General features: G+C 39.5%; 1 protein-coding gene across 4 annotated transcripts in view; it reads left to right on the top strand.

Moving 5' to 3' along the window:
* ZNF652 (zinc finger protein 652) overlaps window positions 1-21,080 on the top strand; it is a 64,938-nt gene extending 43,858 nt beyond the window's left edge. For 3 of the 4 annotated variants that reach the window (XM_028500055.2, XM_028500056.2, XM_024130035.3), the window contains exons 3-7: window positions 1,834-2,990; window positions 5,563-5,710; window positions 6,070-6,185; window positions 6,649-6,793; window positions 14,680-21,080. In XM_028500055.2, the coding sequence (XP_028355856.1) occupies window positions 2,091-2,990; window positions 5,563-5,710; window positions 6,070-6,185; window positions 6,649-6,793; window positions 14,680-15,191 (1,821 nt within the window). In that variant the 5' untranslated portion in view covers window positions 1,834-2,090 and the 3' untranslated portion in view covers window positions 15,192-21,080. The remainder of the gene's footprint in view (window positions 1-1,833; window positions 2,991-5,562; window positions 5,711-6,069; window positions 6,186-6,648; window positions 6,794-14,679) is intronic. The other variant, XM_055090691.1, reaches the window with a different exon arrangement.
* Window positions 21,081-21,086: the final 6 nt, after the last annotated feature.

The following is a 21,086-nucleotide window of genomic DNA, read 5'->3' as shown; positions in this document are numbered from 1 at the left end:
AGACGAATGGATAAAGAAGATGTGGTACATATATACAATGAACATTACTCAACCATAAAAAGGAACGAAATTGGGTCATTTGTAGAGATGTGGATGGATCTAGAGACTGTCATACAGAGTGAAGTAAGTCAGAAAGAGAAAAACAAATATCGTATATTAACGCATATATGTGGAACCTAGAAAAATGGTACAGATGAACTGGTTTTCAGGACAGAAATTGAGACACAGATGCAGAGAACAGATGTATGGACACGAAGGGAGGAAAGCGGTGGGGGGTGAGGGTGGTGGTGTGATGAACTGGGAGATTGGGATTGAGATGTATACACTGATGTGTATAAAATGGATGACTAATAAGGACCTGTATAAAAAAATAAAATTTAATTTAAAAAATTTAAAAAATAATAAATTTTAAAAAAGAAGACTAGAAGGGGAAGGGGAAGAGGAACAGCTAAAAGGAACACTTTTGTCTCAGGTATGGGACTCAGATGGGATGGAGCAGGCAGAGGATGACTGCTTTTTTATAAACCTTGCAGTATATTTGACTTGTAAAACTATGTATGATTTTTCTGAGTGATTACTTTGATAAAAAATTTAAAATAAGTTTAAAAATCAACCCCAAAGTTTTGTAGTGAATATTAACTAAAAATAATAAATAATGAGCACCTTTACATAGCAGGTATTCAGTAAATACTAGTTTCCTTCCTTTTGTCAATTAGATAGGGTATGTGCTTGCAGTGATACTCATATGGTGGTTGGCTAAGCAGCAATGTGAGGTATGTCACAAAGCAATTTATGTGCCTTTCTCATCTTTTTTTTTTAATGGATGGTTTTATTTTTCTTGGAACCATATCAACCTTATGGTTACTGTTTCTTAGAATTTAGACTACTGTGCAACTGACACATGAAAAATCACCTGGTTATTGAGTGGATCTAGAGAGCTATGCATAAAACAAATTTAAACATACTTAGCGGGCTTCCCTGGTGGCGCAGTGGTTGAGAGTCCGCCTGCCGATTCAGGGGACACGGGTTTGTGCCCCGGTCTGGGAAGATCCCACATGCCGCAGAGCAGCTGGGCCCATGAGCCATGGCCGCTGAGCCTGTGCGTCCGGAGCCTGTGCTCCGCAACGGGAGAGGCCACAACAGTGAGAGGCCCTCGTACCTCTAAAAAAAAAAAAAAAAAATAGCAACTTTGAAATTACTCTAAGAAACCTGAAAACAATGATATCTATACCTAGATTATAAATTATTTAAGGCCAGTGACATTTCTCTCTCTTCTGTAGTTGTCAATTAGCTGCTTTATTTTCCTGGTCCACAGTGCCTAGCCCACTACTACCTTTGTTCCATGAGCTCTCACTGTGGTGGATGGTGGTGACTGATATTGAAAAGAAAACCAGCCAGCATAAGGTCCTTACATGTTTCATGGACAACACATACTGTGTAACTGGACTGTAAACTCCTTGGGGACACAGACCATATATTCTGCCATGTCAGTACGTCCAAGATAATGAATGCTATGCAAAAACAGATATTCACTTAGTCATCAAATATACACTGAACACCTACTAAGTGCTGGTAGTCACTGTGCTAAGCTCTAAGAATACCTCAGTGAACTGGACAGGTAAACTCCTGCTGTCTTAGAATTTACATTCTAACAGAATATTTGTTGAATTCATGTAACCCAGTAAAATGATGGCCCACACTGAACCAGGATAAAGAATTGTATATATAAAGAGTTTAATCATTTTAAGATATGTTTGTTGTATGATGTCAGTGCATGCTATAAGAAGGAAATAAGAGATATCTGATCTTTTTTCTCTTTGCTTTTCTTTGCAGATAAGATGCTCCACGTCATTTGCAGCTTTCTTCAGAAGAAAAATCACTAGTGCTCTGCTCTTGCCATAATACCAAACCTTTTGACTTATGCTTTGGTGCTGCAACACTGGAAGAATTGCACACAGGTTCCAGGAATACCTTTTTTTTCATTTGAGTGATTCTTTGTGGATGGAAAAAGATTTGAGTCTTAATAATTACCCTGTTTTAAAGCTATTTCTCTATAGTCTGAACTGCTTAATAAATTAGGCCACTTACCAATGAGCCACACAGTCAGTCCTTGTCAGGAGCTGGTTGAAAACTGTGCTGTGCATGTAGCAGGGATGGCACAAGAAGATAGCCGTCGTGGTCAAGTGCCATCTACCTTTTATCATGGTGCCAACCAGGAACTTGACCTGTCCACCAAAGTGTACAAAAGGGAATCAGGAAGTCCTTATTCTGTGTTAGTGGACACCAAGATGAGCAAACCACATCTCCATGAAACAGAGGAGCAGCCATATTTCAGGGAGACAAGAGCAGTGTCTGACGTGCATGCTGTTAAAGAAGACCGGGAGAATTCTGATGACACGGAAGAGGAGGAGGAGGAGGAAGTCTCCTACAAAAGGGAGCAGATCATAGTGGAGGTAAACCTTAATAATCAAACATTAAATGTATCTAAAGGGGAAAAGGGTGTCTCTTCTCAGTCCAAAGAGACTCCTGTTCTTAAGACAAGCAGTGAGGAGGAAGAGGAAGAGAGTGAGGAAGAGGCCACGGATGACAGTAATGACTATGGAGAAAACGAAAGGCAGAAGAAAAAGAAGATAGTGGAGAAAGTCAGCGTTACACAAAGGAGAACGAGGAGAGCTGCCTCTGTTGCCGCAGCTGCCACTTCCCCTACTCCCAGAGCGACAAGAGGTCGTAGGAAGAGTGTAGAGCCACCTAAGCGTAAGAAGCGGGCCGCAAAGGAGCCCAAAGCGCCAGTCCAGAAAGCTAAGTGTGAAGAGAAAGAGACTCTGACCTGTGAGAAGTGCCCCAGGGTGTTTAATACTCGCTGGTACCTGGAGAAGCACATGAACGTTACTCATAGGCGCATGCAGATTTGTGATAAGTGTGGCAAGAAGTTTGTCCTGGAAAGTGAGCTGTCCCTTCACCAGCAAACAGACTGTGAAAAAAATATTCAGGTAGGTTTCATCACCAAGAGGGCAAACTTTCCAGGATAGAACCTGGCTGTTCACACTCACCTGGTATCTGCCCAAGAGAATAAATACAATAGAGGCTGAAGGGACAGTTTTCACCAATTTATCTTTTTAAAAGCCCCTGCTTTGGTCTTTTCAAAAGCAGGCGTAACATTTTCTTTTAAAAGCATTAAATTTAACTGACGCTGGACTAGTGGGAACTCAGGTACATTGGAAGGGGGATCTGTTATAGGTGATTGACAAGGAGGTAAAGTCAACACCGACTTTGCACTGAGATTTACTCTCGTAAGACATGTAATATAATTCATTCTGGCATCTTCTCTGTCAAGGTGGGAGATATCAAGTAAAGGTCAGGAGTAGAGAGAGGTCCTTTTCTAAGGTTTGAAAGGATGCCAGATGCTAGTGCAGCTGATGGGGACAGAAAGCATAATGACTCAGACTGGTGGAAATGGAAGATCTCCAGGAGTGAGTTTGCTTTTACCAGTGGAGAGATGACAACACTAAATTTGTCAAGAGGCTGAGCCCATGGGAATACGCAGACTTTAAACGAGGCTGAGCTGGTTGAAAATGTTGCCCACCTGGCAGTAGGATTATATAATGCTACTGTGCAGTATTGTTAAGGTAACAAAATACGGTATTCAAACCAGACTAGTCCTTGAAAGGACTATATTGTGATAGGTGAAGAAGTGTGCTAATTATATCATGTTGAGTGAATTATATTATGTTGAGCTATGTTGGTTTGCACATGTGAATGCATATTAATGAATATTCATAAAAGGTAAGTCTATTCATGTCTCCAAAAGATATGTAAAATAGAAATTTCTTGTACCATATTTAAGCTAAACTTCTTTTAGAAGATGAAATTGTTTTGTTTCAGTGTGTTTCTTGGAATACTCCTGATTTGGAGTGCTCCTTGTTTTTCACGTTTCTTTCTTGCTTTTAATCGACGACCAAGATCATTGCTTTACTTTAAAGAGGTTTTTTTAAAAATATAAATTATATGTGCTAAAAATTCACTGCTTTTTGAGTCGTCAGTTGTGACTTGATCTCTGACACGCTTGGTAAATAAAAGAAGACTGAATCATGGTGCCTACCCTCCAATAACTACTGGTGCCCAGGGCCTGGTTCTAAATTGGTTGCAACAGTTCAGGCCAAAAGGAGTGCAATGCTGTACTGCACCCTAGGGGTCAAACTTAGTTCTGTAATGATTTGTTGCTGAAAAAGGTATATCTTGATCTTGATGTTTATACAGCTTTTTTTTTTTTTACTTAAATTTGTTTCATTAAGTACAGAAAACATTTAATAAATCCTTTTTTTGTGTGACTTTCTTCACTATTCCTCACCATAATTTCATTTAAACTTGTATTTAGGTTTTGTGGATTCTGCTAAAGGAACTCTTTTTGCATTTCTAATCCTGATGACCTGGTAACAAGTCAAAATTAAAACTGTGCCCTACAAAATAGCTCGTAGGGGTTGTCTGTCCTTCTCTCGAGCAGTATCCCACCAGAGGCTTATCTTTGTGACTCTTCTCAGAGTCCTTGTTTCCTGAAGGGATAATGTGTTCAGAGATCTTTATTTACAGTGAATAACAACTTGCTCCCTTCAGCATCCCAGAGTCTGATGGTTACCTAGAACTTCCTAATATTGTTTTTAACCAGAAGTATTTTATTTTGATACATGTTATGATAGCCTAGACTAGTGATGATCCATAATACAGGGAACTAGGCAGGACTGCCTGTGTCTCCTACAGATGCCTATGTGAGCGATCTGGAGCTGGGCTCCCTGGGAAAAGGGAGGATGAGACCAACAGCTGAGGGGTCATATTAAATTCTGCCAGGGGGAAATGTTTAATAGAGAAAATTAGATTTGGGAAAATATAATAAAATCTCAATAATTTGTGTCAATGAAGGCTCCATATGCATTCTCTAAGCTACAAAAACATTGTTATACTTCTACAGATATATAACCGTTAATGTATGCTTTATCTTGTTTTTATTTATGTTAATTTAAAATTAGTTTGTATTCTCTGGTAAACACCTATTAACTGCATAGTAACCCATGTGTAGGAAACAGCTGCTCTTGGTAATCCATATATAAAAAAAAAAAAACTTGAAGGTTCTTTTCAAAGGTATAATGCTAATTCGATAAAAGCAGTCAGTTCTTTGACATTAGTGGAACTTTCTTTTTGCCTTACTTTTTGCCATTGTCTTCATACTCCCAAAGTGTCTCTAAAAAAATTCATCTTGGAAAATAGAACATAAGGATGTTGGTGTTGGAATCTGGACTCCGTGGATTTGTTTGGATTCTGGCCTGTGCCACGAATCGAAAGCACACTCATTTCATGGGACTTCCCTGGTGGTCCAGTGGTTAGGACTCGGCGCTTTCACTGCCGTGTCCCAGATTCAATCAATCCCTTGTCAGGAGAACTAAGATCCCGCAAGCTGTGCAGCTTGGCCAAAAAATAATAATAAAGCACACCCATTTCAGCTGCCAGTCAGCAGGTGTGGCTTTCTGGAAGCTCCTGTAAATAAAGATTATTTCTATTTATCCTGCTCAGTGTGTTTCCTGTAATAAATCATTCAAGAAACTCTGGTCCCTTCATGAACATATCAAGATCGTCCATGGATATGCAGAAAAGAAATTTTCCTGTGAAATTTGTGAGAAGAAATTCTATACCATGGCTCATGTACGGAAACACATGGTTGGTAAGTTTTTTCTGTTGCTTTTCTCGTACACTTATAATTTCCCCTTGTTCTTTGGTGTGTTTCATACTTTGGATTGGGCAGGATATGAGAAACTGCCTTAGTTGAATCAGTTTTGACTTGTTGAAACTAAATACAACATGTCTTCATTAAGCATCGCCAAATTGGATGGTAGAGTCTTCCACACCCAGGTTTCTTTCCAGCATTGTTATTTTTTCCTTCAGAACTTTGCCGTGAAAGCCTCACAGATTAGAGAATAATCGATTAAGATGGTATGACCACCTTACAGTAGGACATATCTCTTTTCCCTTTTGAGCCTTTTGGTGGACTGTTTTTGAGAATAAGTGCATTCTGTGTTGCAGCACACACGAAAGACATGCCATTTACCTGTGAAACCTGTGGAAAGTCATTCAAACGCAGTATGTCACTCAAGGTGCACTCCTTGCAGCACTCTGGAGAGAAGCCCTTCAGATGCGAGGTAAGGCATGTGCTGCCCACCAGGCCCAGGCATGGGGGCTGGCTTATGTATACGTGGTGAGCCGTGGGAGAGAGGTGTGCCTCGTGCAAGGCACAAGGCTGCGTTTCCACAGAGCCGTCAGACCCGTGCTCTGAGCGTTGTGTTGTCTCACTGATGGGTAGAGAGCGGTCATTTTTAACAGAGTTAACTCACTTAGATTAGGTTAAGTTTGGGAATAACGTGTGACGAGTTATTTTACTTTTCTCAGTAATTCAGAGAAGTTAGATATACTTCAGTGATAATTATTTGAGAATTTTTCCCTTTTATTATAACTCAGCTACAGAAATATAGCAGAGCCAAATAGTTGACACAAGCAGGTTCTATTTTGAGTATGAAAAATATACCTAATCTCAGGCTATGTAGGGTGGGCGCAGGTAAAGCTGCTATGCTTGGCATTCAAACATCTCCACTGTGTCCAATGCAGAACTGTGACGAAAGGTTTCAGTACAAGTACCAGCTACGCTCCCACATGAGCATCCACATTGGGCACAAACAGTTCATGTGCCAGTGGTGTGGCAAGGATTTCAACATGAAGCAGTACTTCGACGAACACATGAAAACACACACTGGTAAGAATTTCTTGGGAAAGGTACAGATATGTCTCAAGCACTTGTTAATGATCACCTGTGAGTCTGTTTACTTAAAAGTCTAAGCCACGAGTCTGCATTCTAAGTGCAAATTCCGCTTTAAATAAACCTGATGTATAAAAATACAAATTTATAATACCGAAAAGTTAGGCTTTCGTAATTTTATTTATTTAAAAAAGGATTGTTAGTGCCTTTTAACTGTGGGTTCCTTCAAGAGGATGGACTCTTTATTTGGGACACAGGATCTCCTGAAATTGTATGAAACTTGTTTTGCATATGTGTGTATGTTATTTTTCTAAGGAAAGGGTTCTGGGTCTTGAAAAAATGGAGGACATTGTTTTTGCGGGTTTATTTATTTATTTATTTTATTTTTGGCTGCATTCGGTCTTCATTGCTGCGTGCGGGCTTTCTCTAGTTGCCGTGAGCGGGGGCTACTCTTTTGCGGTGCGCGGGCTTCTCACTGCAGTGGCTTCTCTTGTTGCGGAGCACGGGCTCTAGGCGCGCGGGCTCGGTAGTTGTGGCTTGTGGGCTCTAGAGCGCAGGCTCAGTAGTTGTGGCGCACGGGATGAGTTGCCCCGTGGCATGTGGGATCTTCCTGGACCAGGCTCGAACCTGTGTCCCCTGCATTGGCAGATGGATTCTTATCCACTGCGCCACCAGGGAAGTCCCTGAGGACATTGTTTTTAATAGGATACCCTCTCAATATTCCTAAAGTTTGATTGGATTTTATTTACCAAAATTCACTACTTTTTATGAACACATCCATCAAATGAGTTTAAGTAGTATTTTAACTACATTGTGTTTTCAGAGGTATATGCTTCATAGCGTAGATTTGAGTCTTGAAAGCATTGGATAACACAGCCTCCAGGAAGCTGGTTAGAATAATAGCCCCCTGTAAACACTGGGGCATTGTACGTCTGTCTCATCTTGACGCTCTGGAATTAGCTGTCTTTGCACAAATTGAACAGTGTGATACATATTTCAAGTTTCTAAATAAAATCTAATCACGGGATTCTAGGTTCTATTAGTCTACAGAGTAGCAGAGCTAGAAAGAACCACAAGAGATTATCTTGGTTAGCCTACTTAACTAGTGGTGAGGAAATTCTGCCCATAGTTGGGCCTCTGTAGTTCCCATCTCTATTAAGTCCAAAGAAAAACACCTGCCTGGTGGGCTTCTTTCCCATTCAGAGCAGGACCTCTGATTTCAAGGAATAATCTAGAGGAAGAGCCATGAGAGGAGTTTAAGTAAATTACATCTCAAAAGGTAGTGGTAACTTTGAAGCCTAAGTGGATAGCAGGATATATCAGAGTATTTTAACAAATTCTCCTCTTAAAATCTGGTGGCTCGGGCTTCCCTGGTGGCGCAGTAGTTGAGAGTCCACCTGCCGATGCAGGGGACACGGGCTCGTGCCCCGGTCTGGGAAGATCCCACATGCTGCGGAGCAGCTGGGCCCGCGAGCCATGGCCGCTGAGCCTGTGCGTCCGGAGCCTGTGCTCCGCGACGGGAGAGGCCACAACAGTGAGAGGCCCGCGTACCGCAAAAAAAAAAAAAAAAATCTGGTGGCTCTTGGATAGGCTCTTAGTTCTGAGTCGCTTTTAGGGTGCAGTTTTTTGTTAATTCAGCAGGAAACTATGGAACTAGACAGAAAATAAGTTTTTTTGAAGGCAGAAGCTGTGTCACATTCACACACGGTGCTTGGCACATAGTAGACGCCCAGTAAATGTTTGTTGCAAGATTGGAAGGAACCTCCACCACTTAAGCCTCTGCGCTCACCTCCTCTTTTCTGCCCATCTCCCTGCGCTTCTTCCTCCCGGGTCCTCCCTCTCTCCTCTCCTTCTGCGTTTCTTACTCTTTCTTCTTTCCCCTTTGTCCTTCTTTCTTTCTTCAGGCCCTTAAATGTCCATAATATGAAACTGAAGTGTACATTTGTGATTAATGTATAAGTTGAATAAAACTTTATGTTAAGTATTCTTCTTTGACCAAATAGGCAAGCTGAACATTCCCTGTTTCTTCTAAAGGAATACAGCCACCTAAATTCACTTAAGTTTTTATTTTTCTCATTAAAAGTAGTAATACATACTTATTAAAGTATATTAGAAAATATGAAAATTGAAATGATCTATAATCTTATCAGTGAGAGATGACTACTGTTAACATTTTAGCACATTTTTTTAAATTCTGTAGTTTCTTAATATACATATAGATACTATGCATAAGTGTTTATACGTTCATGTATATAGTAATAAAACAAAAGTTGGGTCTTTACGCTCTGTTACAACCTGCTTTTTATTTTACTGTATTATGTCATTAATAGTAATATCATTTTAATGGTTGTATAATAGTCCTTATAAATTTGCTGTAATAATCACCATCATTTATTATGCACATATATGCTGAGTACTATCTTAAATACTTTACATACATTATCTCATTTAATCAGTATAACCTTTACAGTGCTCCTGTTAAGGATGTTATCTCCATTTTATTTAGCCAGTTCCCTATTGGACATTTAGATTATTTCTATTTCCAATTTTTCTACTGTTATAAATAATACTGTGACAAACAACTTTGTGGCTAACACATCCATGATTATTTACTTAGGATAAATTCCTAGAAATGGGATTATTAGGGCAAAGGGATGTGTATAGTTTTAAGACTTGGTGGTATGTATTGCAAAATAGCCATCCACATATACTCTTACCAGCTGTGCATGAAAATACCCATTTTCCCAACCCTATCCAATGCTAAATAAAACCATTGTTGAATTAATGGGTGAAAAATGGTTTCTTACTGTGTTAATTTGCACTTAATTGCTAAGTAAGATTGAACATTTTTTTTCATATGCTTGTTGGGTATCAGTATATTTTCTCTTCTGAATTGCTTGTGCCTTTTCTGTATTCATCTTGCCATTGCAGTGTTTGGCTTTTTCTTATTGTTTATGATAGCTCTTTATATATATAGCTCTTTGTATATATTTATATTATATGGGACCTTGTTTAACACCGATATTAAAATTCTTTTCCCTGGTTTGCATCTGCCTTTTAGTATCGTTTGTAATGCTCAAACTGGGAAAGCGCTGGATGGTGGAGTTGGACAAACCTGGCTCTGCCACTCACTAGCAGTGTGACCTTAAGTGAATTATGCAACCCCTGTAGGCCTCTGGTTCCTTGGTACTAAATAAGCATTACAATAGTACCTGAAAGGATCCAAGAAGGGTTAGCTTTTAAAGAAGAAAAGGGATAGCTCTTTTAAGGCTGGATGAAACCACATTTAGAGTATGTTTTGGTGGGAGTTAAGGCCATTGCAGGAACTGACATTGATTGGGCTGTTTCTTTGCAGTTAAAGAGAAGTGAGGTAGATCTTATCTAGGGAAGCCGACCAGCCCTCAGGCAGGGTTTCCTGGGATGGTGTGGACATGGGGTGAGTTCAACATAGAATAATTGTTGATTCTTTTTGTACCAGGCACAGTGCTAAGTGCCGAGGGATACAGGATGAATTAAGACCTGTTTTTTGCCCTCAAGGAGCTTACAGTCCAGTGATAGTGATGATGATGATGATGATGATGATGATGATGGTGATAGCAGCACTGAAATGCACTGAATGTCTACCATGTACCAAATACTGTTCTAAGCACTTTCCTCGAATTTCTGACTTATCGCAGTAACCTATTATTATTATCTTCATTTTTCAGATGAGGCTCAGAGAGTAAAGAACTTGTCCAAGGCAGTCTGACTCCAGAAACACATACTTAGTTATTCTGATACAAATTTAATGAAGCAAGTAATAAAATGGAGGGATACACAGGACATCATGAGGGCAAAAAGCACCATCCCAGAGTCTGGTTCTCAGCTTCCAGAATTCGTCAGTGTACCCAGCAGATGAGGGTTAGAGGGACTGATCTGTGCTAAACAATCTTAATAATATATAAATAAAGTTGCTAATTTACAGTGAAAAGCCTGAGTGACAAGTGGTTCCGAACTCTTATGTTCTTTGGTCTGAATATTCTTTGCCTAAAATAAATTTATATTAGAAGCTAAATTATAATCACAAGATCATCAGGGACAGAAAATTACAGCAAAGGAAGGTAATTGAATGATCTTAATTGTGAGTACCATCCTTCATGGAATCCAAGAAGCCATCAGTTTTAAGACAAACCTCATTTATAAATAGCTAAGAAAATGCTGCAAATTAAAGAATGACACGTCACCGATCGTTATGGTATATGTCAGTTTCACAGATGTAAATATTTGGGGGAAGTGCATGTCTTAGAATTAACTAATATTTATTTATAAATATTAATTAAGAATCTACTAAACGGGGCTACTGTAGCGAACAAGACTGAAATAGTCCCTAGATTCACAGAGCTTATAGTCATGTTGGGGTGATAGACAGGCAAGGCATAACAGTGGTTTGGTGATGAGAGCACAGTAAGTACAACTAAATGAAGTTGGTTAGAGTTTGATGGATTGGGGGAGGAGGGGAGGCAGGGAGTATAATAAGACATGATACTGGAGAGCAGTAAGCAAGTACCGCATCACAGAATAAGCCATGTAGAAGAGTTTGAGCTTTATTCTGAGGACAGTGGGACGTTCTTCAGTGGTTTTAAGCAGAACGTGACACATCTGAAAGGTCGCTCTGGCTACAGTGTGGAGAGTGGATTGGAGGGTGGGGAGCAAGAACAGAGATGGTGAAACCAGTCAGGTGGATGTTGCAGTAATCCGGGTGAACGATTGTAATGTGACGGTAGGCCAGATATATCGATATACAGATTTCTGATGCTGCTCAAGGATATTCATAAGCAGACTGGGATGCTTGTGTTCATTGGCCAGATCACTTTTTCCTTTGAAGGTTCAAAAGACAGCTAACTAGCCAAATTCTTGCTCTTTCTATCTTCCCTGCAGATTCTGTCTTCATTTATTATGTGCATTCTTCAGACTCATTACAATACTGTTTCTTATAATTGGGTTAGCTTTATCTGTATGTAACAATTAGGTTACATCATAAGATGTATTGACATATGTGCTTTCGAGTTACCTTGATGGACTTAGCTGTTAGTACCTCCTCCAGCCACCCACTTACTAGCACTTCCTTAAAGTGGGACATTGTGCAGGTGGTTGATTTCAAATGTTACATTTTGATTTTTCCTTGTTTCAGCCTCACTGTAATCTTACCTTGAGGTTTCAGGGAAACCTTATCATCAGTCATTAGCACAGTTAGGAGATGGGGCCTAATGAATAATGAGAGTCAGAGTTGGGTGGGATTGTGGGTCTATGTCTGGAATAACAAATGTGGAAAATTTGGTAGGACATCAAGAAATGGTTAAAAGGTTATTAAGTAGTTAAAAGGACCCATTTAAATTTGAATACATGGATTTATGGTAGGCCAGTTCTAATAACTTTTAGTCTTTCTGAGGCAAATCATTATAGCCTAGAAGACTACAAATGAGAGATAGATGATGAGAGAGATCCAGGACTGGATCCAGGTTTGAGCACATAACAGAAAGTTACATGTCCATACATTAAGTAAACTGTCAATGAATAAAGTGTCTAGTGAACCTAGGAAGTGATGAGTGAATTAAGTGGAGAATGTTTGCTTGTATTAGACTAATCATTCAAACATTAGGTCCTTTGGCTCTGGTTCCACTCGGCTGTTAGGAATGAAGACTGTTAACCCTGGAGAGTCAAGGAGGAAGGGGTCACGGGGATTGACAGGTTATCAAACAGGTGTGCTGTTAAAACATTTTATTATATAAGTAAATCATGTTTATTTTAGAAAACAGGAAGTACATATGAGCATAAAAAATAGAGTAAAATGTCACGCATAATCCCATTATCTAGAGATGATCACTTGTAACATTTGTTGTATTTCTTTCCATATGTTCCTACATGTATTTTTCATTAAAAATGGATAATACCATGCATACATGTTCATAACTTGCTTGTTTTACTTCATAGGCTATAGATAATAGATTATAGATTTTCATGTTAATAACTACATTTCTATACTTTTATAATATTGTTTTTAATGGCACTCTCCATTAGATGGGTATACCACAACTGATTTAATCAATTGCATTTAACATAGAATTTGAAGTTTTTAATTGGACGAAATAGGTTAAAAGGAAGGAACACAAGCCAGTGCAGAATTTATCTAGAAAGATGAATTATGAATCACAGTGAAGAGCCTAGCAGTGGCAGTGATTGAATAATGAAAGGTAGGAAGATAAAAGAAATATTATAGTCAGCAAATAGTACTGGTAACTATGGAGAAAACTGATCCCTCCCGAGGGTTCAATTCAGTCTCTCATGGGAAGTGAGGAAAAGTCTGGCTTCCATGGAAGGAGCCACAGGAGATGTTAGTTTTCAAAGGCAGAGAGAAGAAATAAGGACTACAATATGTAGTATGGATAAAGAGGAGTCTGCTCGTAGTGTTAGAAGGAGTCCCAAAGTGGAGGAAAACAGTAAGAAAATAACATTCCTTTGTGCGTTCAGGAATGCACAAAACGTCGAGGTGTAAAGCGCCGTTGTTTTACGTGTCTGGCGCCAGACTGCAGAGTTTTAAATCCTGCCTCTCCACTGGCTGTAGAACCTCCAGCAAGTTTCTTAATTTCCTCATCAGTAAAATAGGGATAATAGCATACCTACCTCATAAGGCTGTGAGGATCACCAAAGGTTAATAAGGTGTCAGGTGATTAGAACAGTGCCAAGCACACAGTTAGACTCCATACACAATAGCTCTTATTTATACAGAGTAGAATAAGGACACCTGTTAGAAACAAAGGGAGTAATAATTGAAGTGAGAGCAAACTCTTGTAGCAGGAGCTACAGTAGAGATACAGGCTACATACACTGAGCATTGGTGAAGGAATTGATAAATACAAGCACATGGTTGCTGAAGCACATGTAGACAGGTATTCCACACCGCACCACAGCTTTCTGGATGACGTGACCATGGACATGTATGTTCAAACAAAATTTTGTTTCTCCCTATGGCCTGGGCAGAGAGGCAGGCAGACACAGCATAGAACTAAGCAGTAAGTCCAAAGGAAAGTTAGGAAGTTTACAAATTAATCCCTTAGAACCCAAGCCTAATTCCCTCCCTAAGTGCCCTTAGCACTGGGGGGTTTGTCTCCTTTTTGGCTCATCGTCCCAGTGGTCCTCCACCAAGAATGGAAACCTGCCGCTCAACCCTCCCCACACCCATGGGCATTTGGAAATGGTGTGGGGACATTCTTGATGGTCAGAACTTCTTGGGGGCATATAAGTAGTCTGGCGCCAGGACAACTGAGCGCTCTTCAGGTGTGCAGACAGCCCCACGCAATGGAGAGCCGCCTGCAGAGAAACACTGTGGTGCGAAAGCTGTGTTGTAGGGTGAGTCGGTCCAGAAGTTCCCCAAATAGCAAAGCGTAAGCCGCATTCTAAGGATTATGTTCGAGTAGACGTGTGGAGACTTATTTACTCCACAAGACATTTTCAGCGAAGTCCTACTCTGGGTTGGACTGTCAGAAATTGCTCACAGATCAGCTCGCCTATGCTTAGAGGCAGAGATTCATCTGTGGGCTTGGTTCCCTGGAACACAGGAAAGCCATTTGAACACTTCTTCCTGTAGGATGTGGAAGATCACTACCGTACAAGCCTTTTTTTTTTTTCTTTTAACCAAGCCCAGATGGTAGGTTGTAAGTAAGTTTTAGTTGTATCTGCTCTTTTTTGTTAAGTCCCAACTTTGGGGAACTCTTTTATGACTATTAGAATATAATATGCCATAAGGGAGAGGAGCGGTAACCTCCTTTTTTAGTATGAGGAATCGCTGGAGCACATACTTGCCACCTAGTGTGTTAATCCTGTTTTTGTGTCTGTGTTCGTCTCAGGAGAGAAACCCTTTATCTGTGAAATCTGTGGCAAAAGCTTCACCAGCCGCCCCAACATGAAGAGGCACCGCAGAACTCATACAGGCGAGAAGCCCTATCCGTGTGATGTGTGCGGCCAGCGGTTCCGCTTCTCCAACATGCTTAAGGCCCACAAGGAGAAGTGCTTTCGGGTGACCAGCCCCGTGAACGTGCCGCCTGCTGTCCAGATCCCACTCACAACCTCCCCGGCCACCCCAGTTCCTTCTGTGGGGAGCACCCCCACGACCCCCGCCCCTCCCATCAGCATGAACCCCGTCAGCACGCTAACCCCTCGGCCCATGCCCCACCCCTTCTCGCACCTTCACATCCACGCACACCCTCACCACCCACACCACCTTCCTATCCCCCCAGTCCCTCACCTCCCCCCACCTCCAGCTCTCTTTAAGAGTGAGCCTTTAAATAACAGGGGCCAGGGTGAGGACACCTTTCTGCGGCACCTGGCAGAGAAGAACAGTTCAGCCCAGCATCACTAACGTCCATCTCCTTAAATGTGTTCTCCACGAGTTCCATGCCCCGGTGTGAGTTTGCAGAGTGGGGGTCGGTGAGCGTTTCTGTAGCTGTCAGACTCTCCTCAGCCTCCACCAAGAGCTTTGTCATTGTCTTGGTGAATCAGCACATCCGAGGGAGTGGACAAGAAGACCTTGAGCTCACGGAGGGAACTGTCGAACCAGGGAACCACCGAACTAAAGCCCAATTTGCTTGCATTTTCTGGTGACTTTTATAAATTTCAAATACTCAGACTTGTGGAATTTTATAATTTCATATCAGCTGATGAGGTATGCTTGCTTTTATATCCTGGACTTCTCCTCAAAGAGGGGACAGGCCTGGTTTCCTTTGTACTAATCGGGAAGGCTGTGACATTAATCCAGAGCATTAATTGTATCACTGTGTATCGTAACATTCTTTTCAGCTTTTGGTGCTGGCTTCAGAGTTGAGCTAGCCATGTTTCACAGTATATCAAGCATTATAGAGAAAGACAGAAATTTTCTTCTTTGTGTAGCTCTCCTAATGCACTCTTTATTTTACTACAGAAATTATTTTAGAGTTTTTGTATAGACTTCTTTAGTAGTCTGTTTCTAAAATGAAATGTATTTCAATAAGCAGTGTAATTTTTTCAGTGTAGCTGGACCTATGTTGTAAAATAGAAAAAATTTTTATAATCATCAAAATGTGATTCTTAAAGATGCATATAACTTCTATAGTTCAAAGTTATTCTTACATCCGTACAACTCAAAGGTGCTTCAGAGACTAGATGTATCTGAAAGGGTCTCCAGACCAGGTTACTGCGAAAATGAGGTTTTGCTTTCGGAATTTGGCCTAAGTCCTTGGTAGTTTTTTAATCTCTGCTTAACACTCGGGGGCCTGTTAGGCTCATGGACATGCTGTGTCCTCCATGTTTCGTTCGATTCAGTTAGTACGTTTGTATGGAATGATTTGCAGAGGGTTGAGCCTTTTCCAGGGAGGTCACCTGAAGCTGGCCTGTTTTGAAAATCTGAGTAAAGCTGTTCGCCGTCAAGAGGAGGAGGTGGCGGAGGCTGTTTCCTCTCAGTCACGTCTCGCTTCCCCCAGAAACGTGTTCAGGTTCAGCCTCTGTGGGACGACCAACTGAAGTCTCCTATTACACTGCTCACTTTAAGGTTGCTTTATTTTTCTAGAATTGTTACAAAAAGATAAAATAGTACACTAAAATCACAAACATGATGTTGCTGATAGTGGCTGAGAAATTTGGATAAGAACACAAATTGGTTATGACTTTTAAAATGTCTCTTCTATCCATGGATGTAGTCACAACTTCGAGCTATTCTAACAGTTTAAATTGTGGTGAGAGAGAAAAAACGACGTTTTGCTGCCCTGTCCTCTGCAAGCGATGATGCGATAGCAGCCTTCTTGGTGATAAGAAGGAGAGCCGCAAATGGGGCAGGTTTGAAAGAGTTTGGGTAACTTCTAAAGAGCATGGTCAATCAGGAGCTCATTATAAGAAAGGCTAAACAGAAGGGCTAACAGATTGGTTATATTTAACTGATCACATTTATCCAGACTCAGTGTAGCTAAAAATTTTGTAATTTTTCATCTCAGCGAACTGAGTTTCAAAGCGAGGTCTACTTTCTTTCTTTCTCTCCCTCTCTCTCGCTCTCTCTCATTTTTTTAATCTTGAAATTTCTTCATTTTTCTTTCCTCAAGGTTTTAAATCTTTGCCTGAATCAGAACCCTGACTTTATTTATTTTTTATTTTTAATATTAAGTGTGCAGATAGACTTACAGCACTTTTCTGGCTGATTAGCTCTGTGGTAGGAAAACTGGAACTCCTTCCATTGAGGTTAAGTCCCTATTTTTAAAATATCGCATTCTCTGTTAGCTTTTTGGTTTAATATTTCCAGATTCTTTCCTTCTGATTACTGCCTTTGTCTTCTATAATGAGCATAGGAAAATTTGGGAATGAGGCGGAAAAGTAGCTCAAGACATACTTTTCCTGTTTTTTGGATGTAACTTCTAAGGAATGTGGTTTTAAATATTTGTACACATTCTTTGAACACTCAAGTACCCAAACCAATAAGAAAAGTTAATTCCTTATTTATGACTGTTATATCTTTAGTGGCTGCCTCCCCTTATTTACACGGTCTCCTTGGCATTCCATGACAAGTTTGTGGATATACACCTTTGTGTGGACATACCATTATTTCATGTCCAAGCTTGTAATATTAAAATGATGTTTAAGATGTAAATTACAGCTTAGTTAATTGGTTATACCTTATTTTGTTCTAAATAAATTTACAATATTGGGCAGCAGTTCTGAATTCTAGACCTGAGACCATTGAATCAACCATTTTATGAGGTGTACTATAATTACACACTGGAAAATTCAGGTAGTCATATTTGATTTTCCACTCAAGTGAATATAGCCATAAGAAAATATCTACTACATAGGAAAACCAATATTAAGCAAATAATCACCACCACCCTTAACAGAAGCAAAGAAAGGATTATCTTTTTTAAAAAATCAGCATTGTCACACAATACAGTTCTTAGTGAAATGTATTGTGGAACAATCTGGAAACTTCCAATTTTTTTTCCCTAGATAAGTATACCCTCCCTGATTTGGGGTTTGTGGTCTTCGGGAAAACTGCTCAGAATATAATGACTCCTCATCAGTGTCATATTACATATGCCTAATGAAATGCATTAAGAATATTCATAACATTAATGCTTCTGAATAGAAGAACTGCAGAATTAAGCCTTAAACATATACGTGCATCAGGTTTAACACGCTTAAGACTCAAACTCAGGGTTAAAATTTTGATTGGGGTCCTTTACTAAAATAAAAGTTGCATTATATGGTGTGTTCCCTCCCACCTGTATAGTACAGCACCCTGTGACTTCTTCAAAACTTATTAACTACTTGTTATCTGTTTGTGAAAAAAAGAACTATGGAGGAGTTTGAGTTATCAGCCCTTATCTGTACTTAAAATTTAAAGACAGCAAAGGCCACATTTCAGCATTATATGATACCAAATTGAGGCTGTTTCTCCTGACTTAATTTTACTGTCTTCAAAGGCTTGTATCATTGCTAGAGTTAAGACTTACTTGAAAATTCCCAGGTTGAGTTGCTATTGCTTTTTAAATTTTTCTTTGCACTTTTCTTTTCTCATAGATTTATCATTCAAATATAAACTCTTCCTTAGCCTTAATGAAAGGCTGCTTGTTGCTTTCTCAAATTGAGTGGGGCAGGCTCATACTGAGTCAGATTTTACATTTGAATGAAGAAAATAAGATGAACAGTTTAAAAGCATATGGCTTCCTTTCCATGTATATTTGTGATTTGATCCTTATTTTTAGCAAGCAGGAAAGTCTCCACATAAAACTTTCCTACAGTATTTCAAAGTAACCTTTGCAAATCAGTTACGTATACTTTTACAGTCTACCATTTTTACATTAACTGTTCTAAATAAATGACTGAGCGTGGACATTACCATAGTTGTACCATCTTTTTAAAAACTACATTGGTTGAAAATACCTTTTCATTGTGGTTAGAATGCTCCCTATAATTTGATTGTCCCTTGTATACTAACTGGAGGCAAAATACTCTGAAGAGATACGTGTAAACTTTTAATTTTCTACTTCTTGAAATTTTTTTCACTTTTTATGTTTTTTGAATGGATATGCTTGTTTAGCTTAATTTTTATTTCACTGGAAGTTTTAAATTTTAAGAAAATCAAGGAGAAATAGAAATCCATTGCAGATGTGTATATATATTTTACCACATCTTGAAGATTTCCGTTAGTGAAGCACAGAATGGTAGGTGGGGTTTTAATGTTTAAAAAAAAAAAAGAGAGGGCTTCCCTGGTGGCGCAGTGGTTGAGAGTCCGCCTGCCGATGCAGGGGACACGGGTTCGTGCCCCGGTCCGGGAGGATCCCACATGCCGCGGAGCGGCTGGGCCCAGTGAGCCATGGCCGCTGAGCCTGCGCGTCCGGAGCCTGTGCTCCGCAAAGGGAGAGGCCACAACAGTGAGAGGCCCGCGTACCGCAAAAAAAAAAAAAAAAAAAGAGAGAGAGAAAAGAAAAGAAAACTAAAGTTAGAGAAACCCATCTGTTTGAGCTACTGCATAGAAGAGACAACTTCTATTACATCGCTGATCCACATGATGAACATTTCGATGCTGTTCCAGACTGTATAGGAAGTATTTGATGAAAAAGGGATAAGTTACATTTAAGAATTTTATCAACTATCTCCCATTACAAAAATCAACTCTCTTGGAATTCTTCAGACTATAAAATTGAGCAAGTAAATATTGGGTTTTAATTTTCATTTACCTAAACCAAGATAGGAAATTTCCCAAAAGATCATTTTTTTCAGGAATGAAAGGTCATTAGCCACTAGAGATACTGACATTATTATGTACTAGCAACACCCTAGCTAACCTGCTTCTGTCATCTGTAGTGTTTATAACAAATAACAATGACCTTCCAACCCTGGACACTACCTCGATAAAGCAAACCAGAGATCCTCTCTACACTTTCTATGGAAGCCATAAAAGTTGCCATCAATAGATCTACTTTCATAGTTCTGTACTTTTATACTCTCTAGACTTTTTATAGACTTTGTGATCAGATTTTTTTGTCTTAGAGGATAGGTTTTGCAAGAATCAAAGGAAAATCAAACTCCTTGGTTGTCCCAGCTTTGAAGCTTTAGCCTCAGTAAATTTGCTTAAAGAACTAGATAATGTACCACTTATCAAATTTTTCATTAAACTATTTTGCAGAATTGCATATCGGGAAAACAAACTTCTCTTTCTCCTTCCCTAAGTGGAAGCTATATTGTTGTAAGAAACTACTTACAAAGTGGATTTCCACCTTGTTAGACTCTGTGTATAACTTGATAATATATGTATTGTCATAATGTTCCTGGAGTTGTTTTTATTTCCTTATGACAGATTAGTGAGTGTACATCTCTCACTAATCCTGTATTATCTCACTGCAGCTTCAGTCTCTCTCACTCTGTTCTTGAGTGCCTTCAAAAAGCCAGCATCATGGAACATTCTTTTCCTGATCTAAATCCTACCTCTGATTATTCATCCTCCATGAGTATTGGAACTCACTCTTATTCCAATTGATTTGTCTCTACAAACTAGCTCTAAAACCTTGGATGTGAATTTTTTATGTGTTTCTGTTTTCTTCCCCCATGTCACTTTTAGATTACATTTTAAACTTTTATTTATATCTTATTTCTTCACGTATTACATCTCTAGTGAGGAAAGGTTTTATCCTTAACTCCTCATGTTCCTTTCTTTCACCAGAAAGTAGATGTTCCTTTCAAATTAAAGGTCATGGAGTATCTCTTTTGAACATCTTGTTCTCATCTTAGTCTTCCCGAATGCCTCCCCTTTCTGATTAAGGGATCTTGAATGCTGCTCTTGCTAGGCCCTATTCTGACATGCTCTCTCTCTTCGAGAAACATTTTGCCAGGTTGTGCCCATAATGTTATTTTAGTCAAATTAATTTAAAATTGCTCTCTGGGTTTATCAGAAGTCCTTTACTGATTTTTCATCTGCCTCTCTCATCCTTCTGTCCCTCAAAATCTTCCAGTTACTTTCTCTTTTGCTTGTTCACATCTAATTAATTTTTTAAATATTGTTGATACGTAGTATATGAAGGATGTAATAAAAAAGGAGGCTTCAGTGTGTTCTCCATGTGATATGAGCACCTTATTGATAAAACATTGTAGCAATTGGCTCATCTTTCACAGTCAGAACTGCAGTGTGTGCTGTGTACAGGTCTCTTGCTCCCTTTTTCTCCTCCCAAACTGAAAACAAATAGAACTCATTAAAATGAGGAAATTTGATGGCTTTTTTTTAAGTGAATGAAAGCTATTG

Source organism: Physeter macrocephalus, chromosome 14 (assembly GCF_002837175.3).
Source record: "Physeter macrocephalus isolate SW-GA chromosome 14, ASM283717v5, whole genome shotgun sequence".
NCBI classification, from domain to species: Eukaryota; Metazoa; Chordata; class Mammalia; order Artiodactyla; family Physeteridae; genus Physeter; species Physeter macrocephalus.
This window is presented reverse-complemented; position numbering and strand designations above follow the sequence as displayed.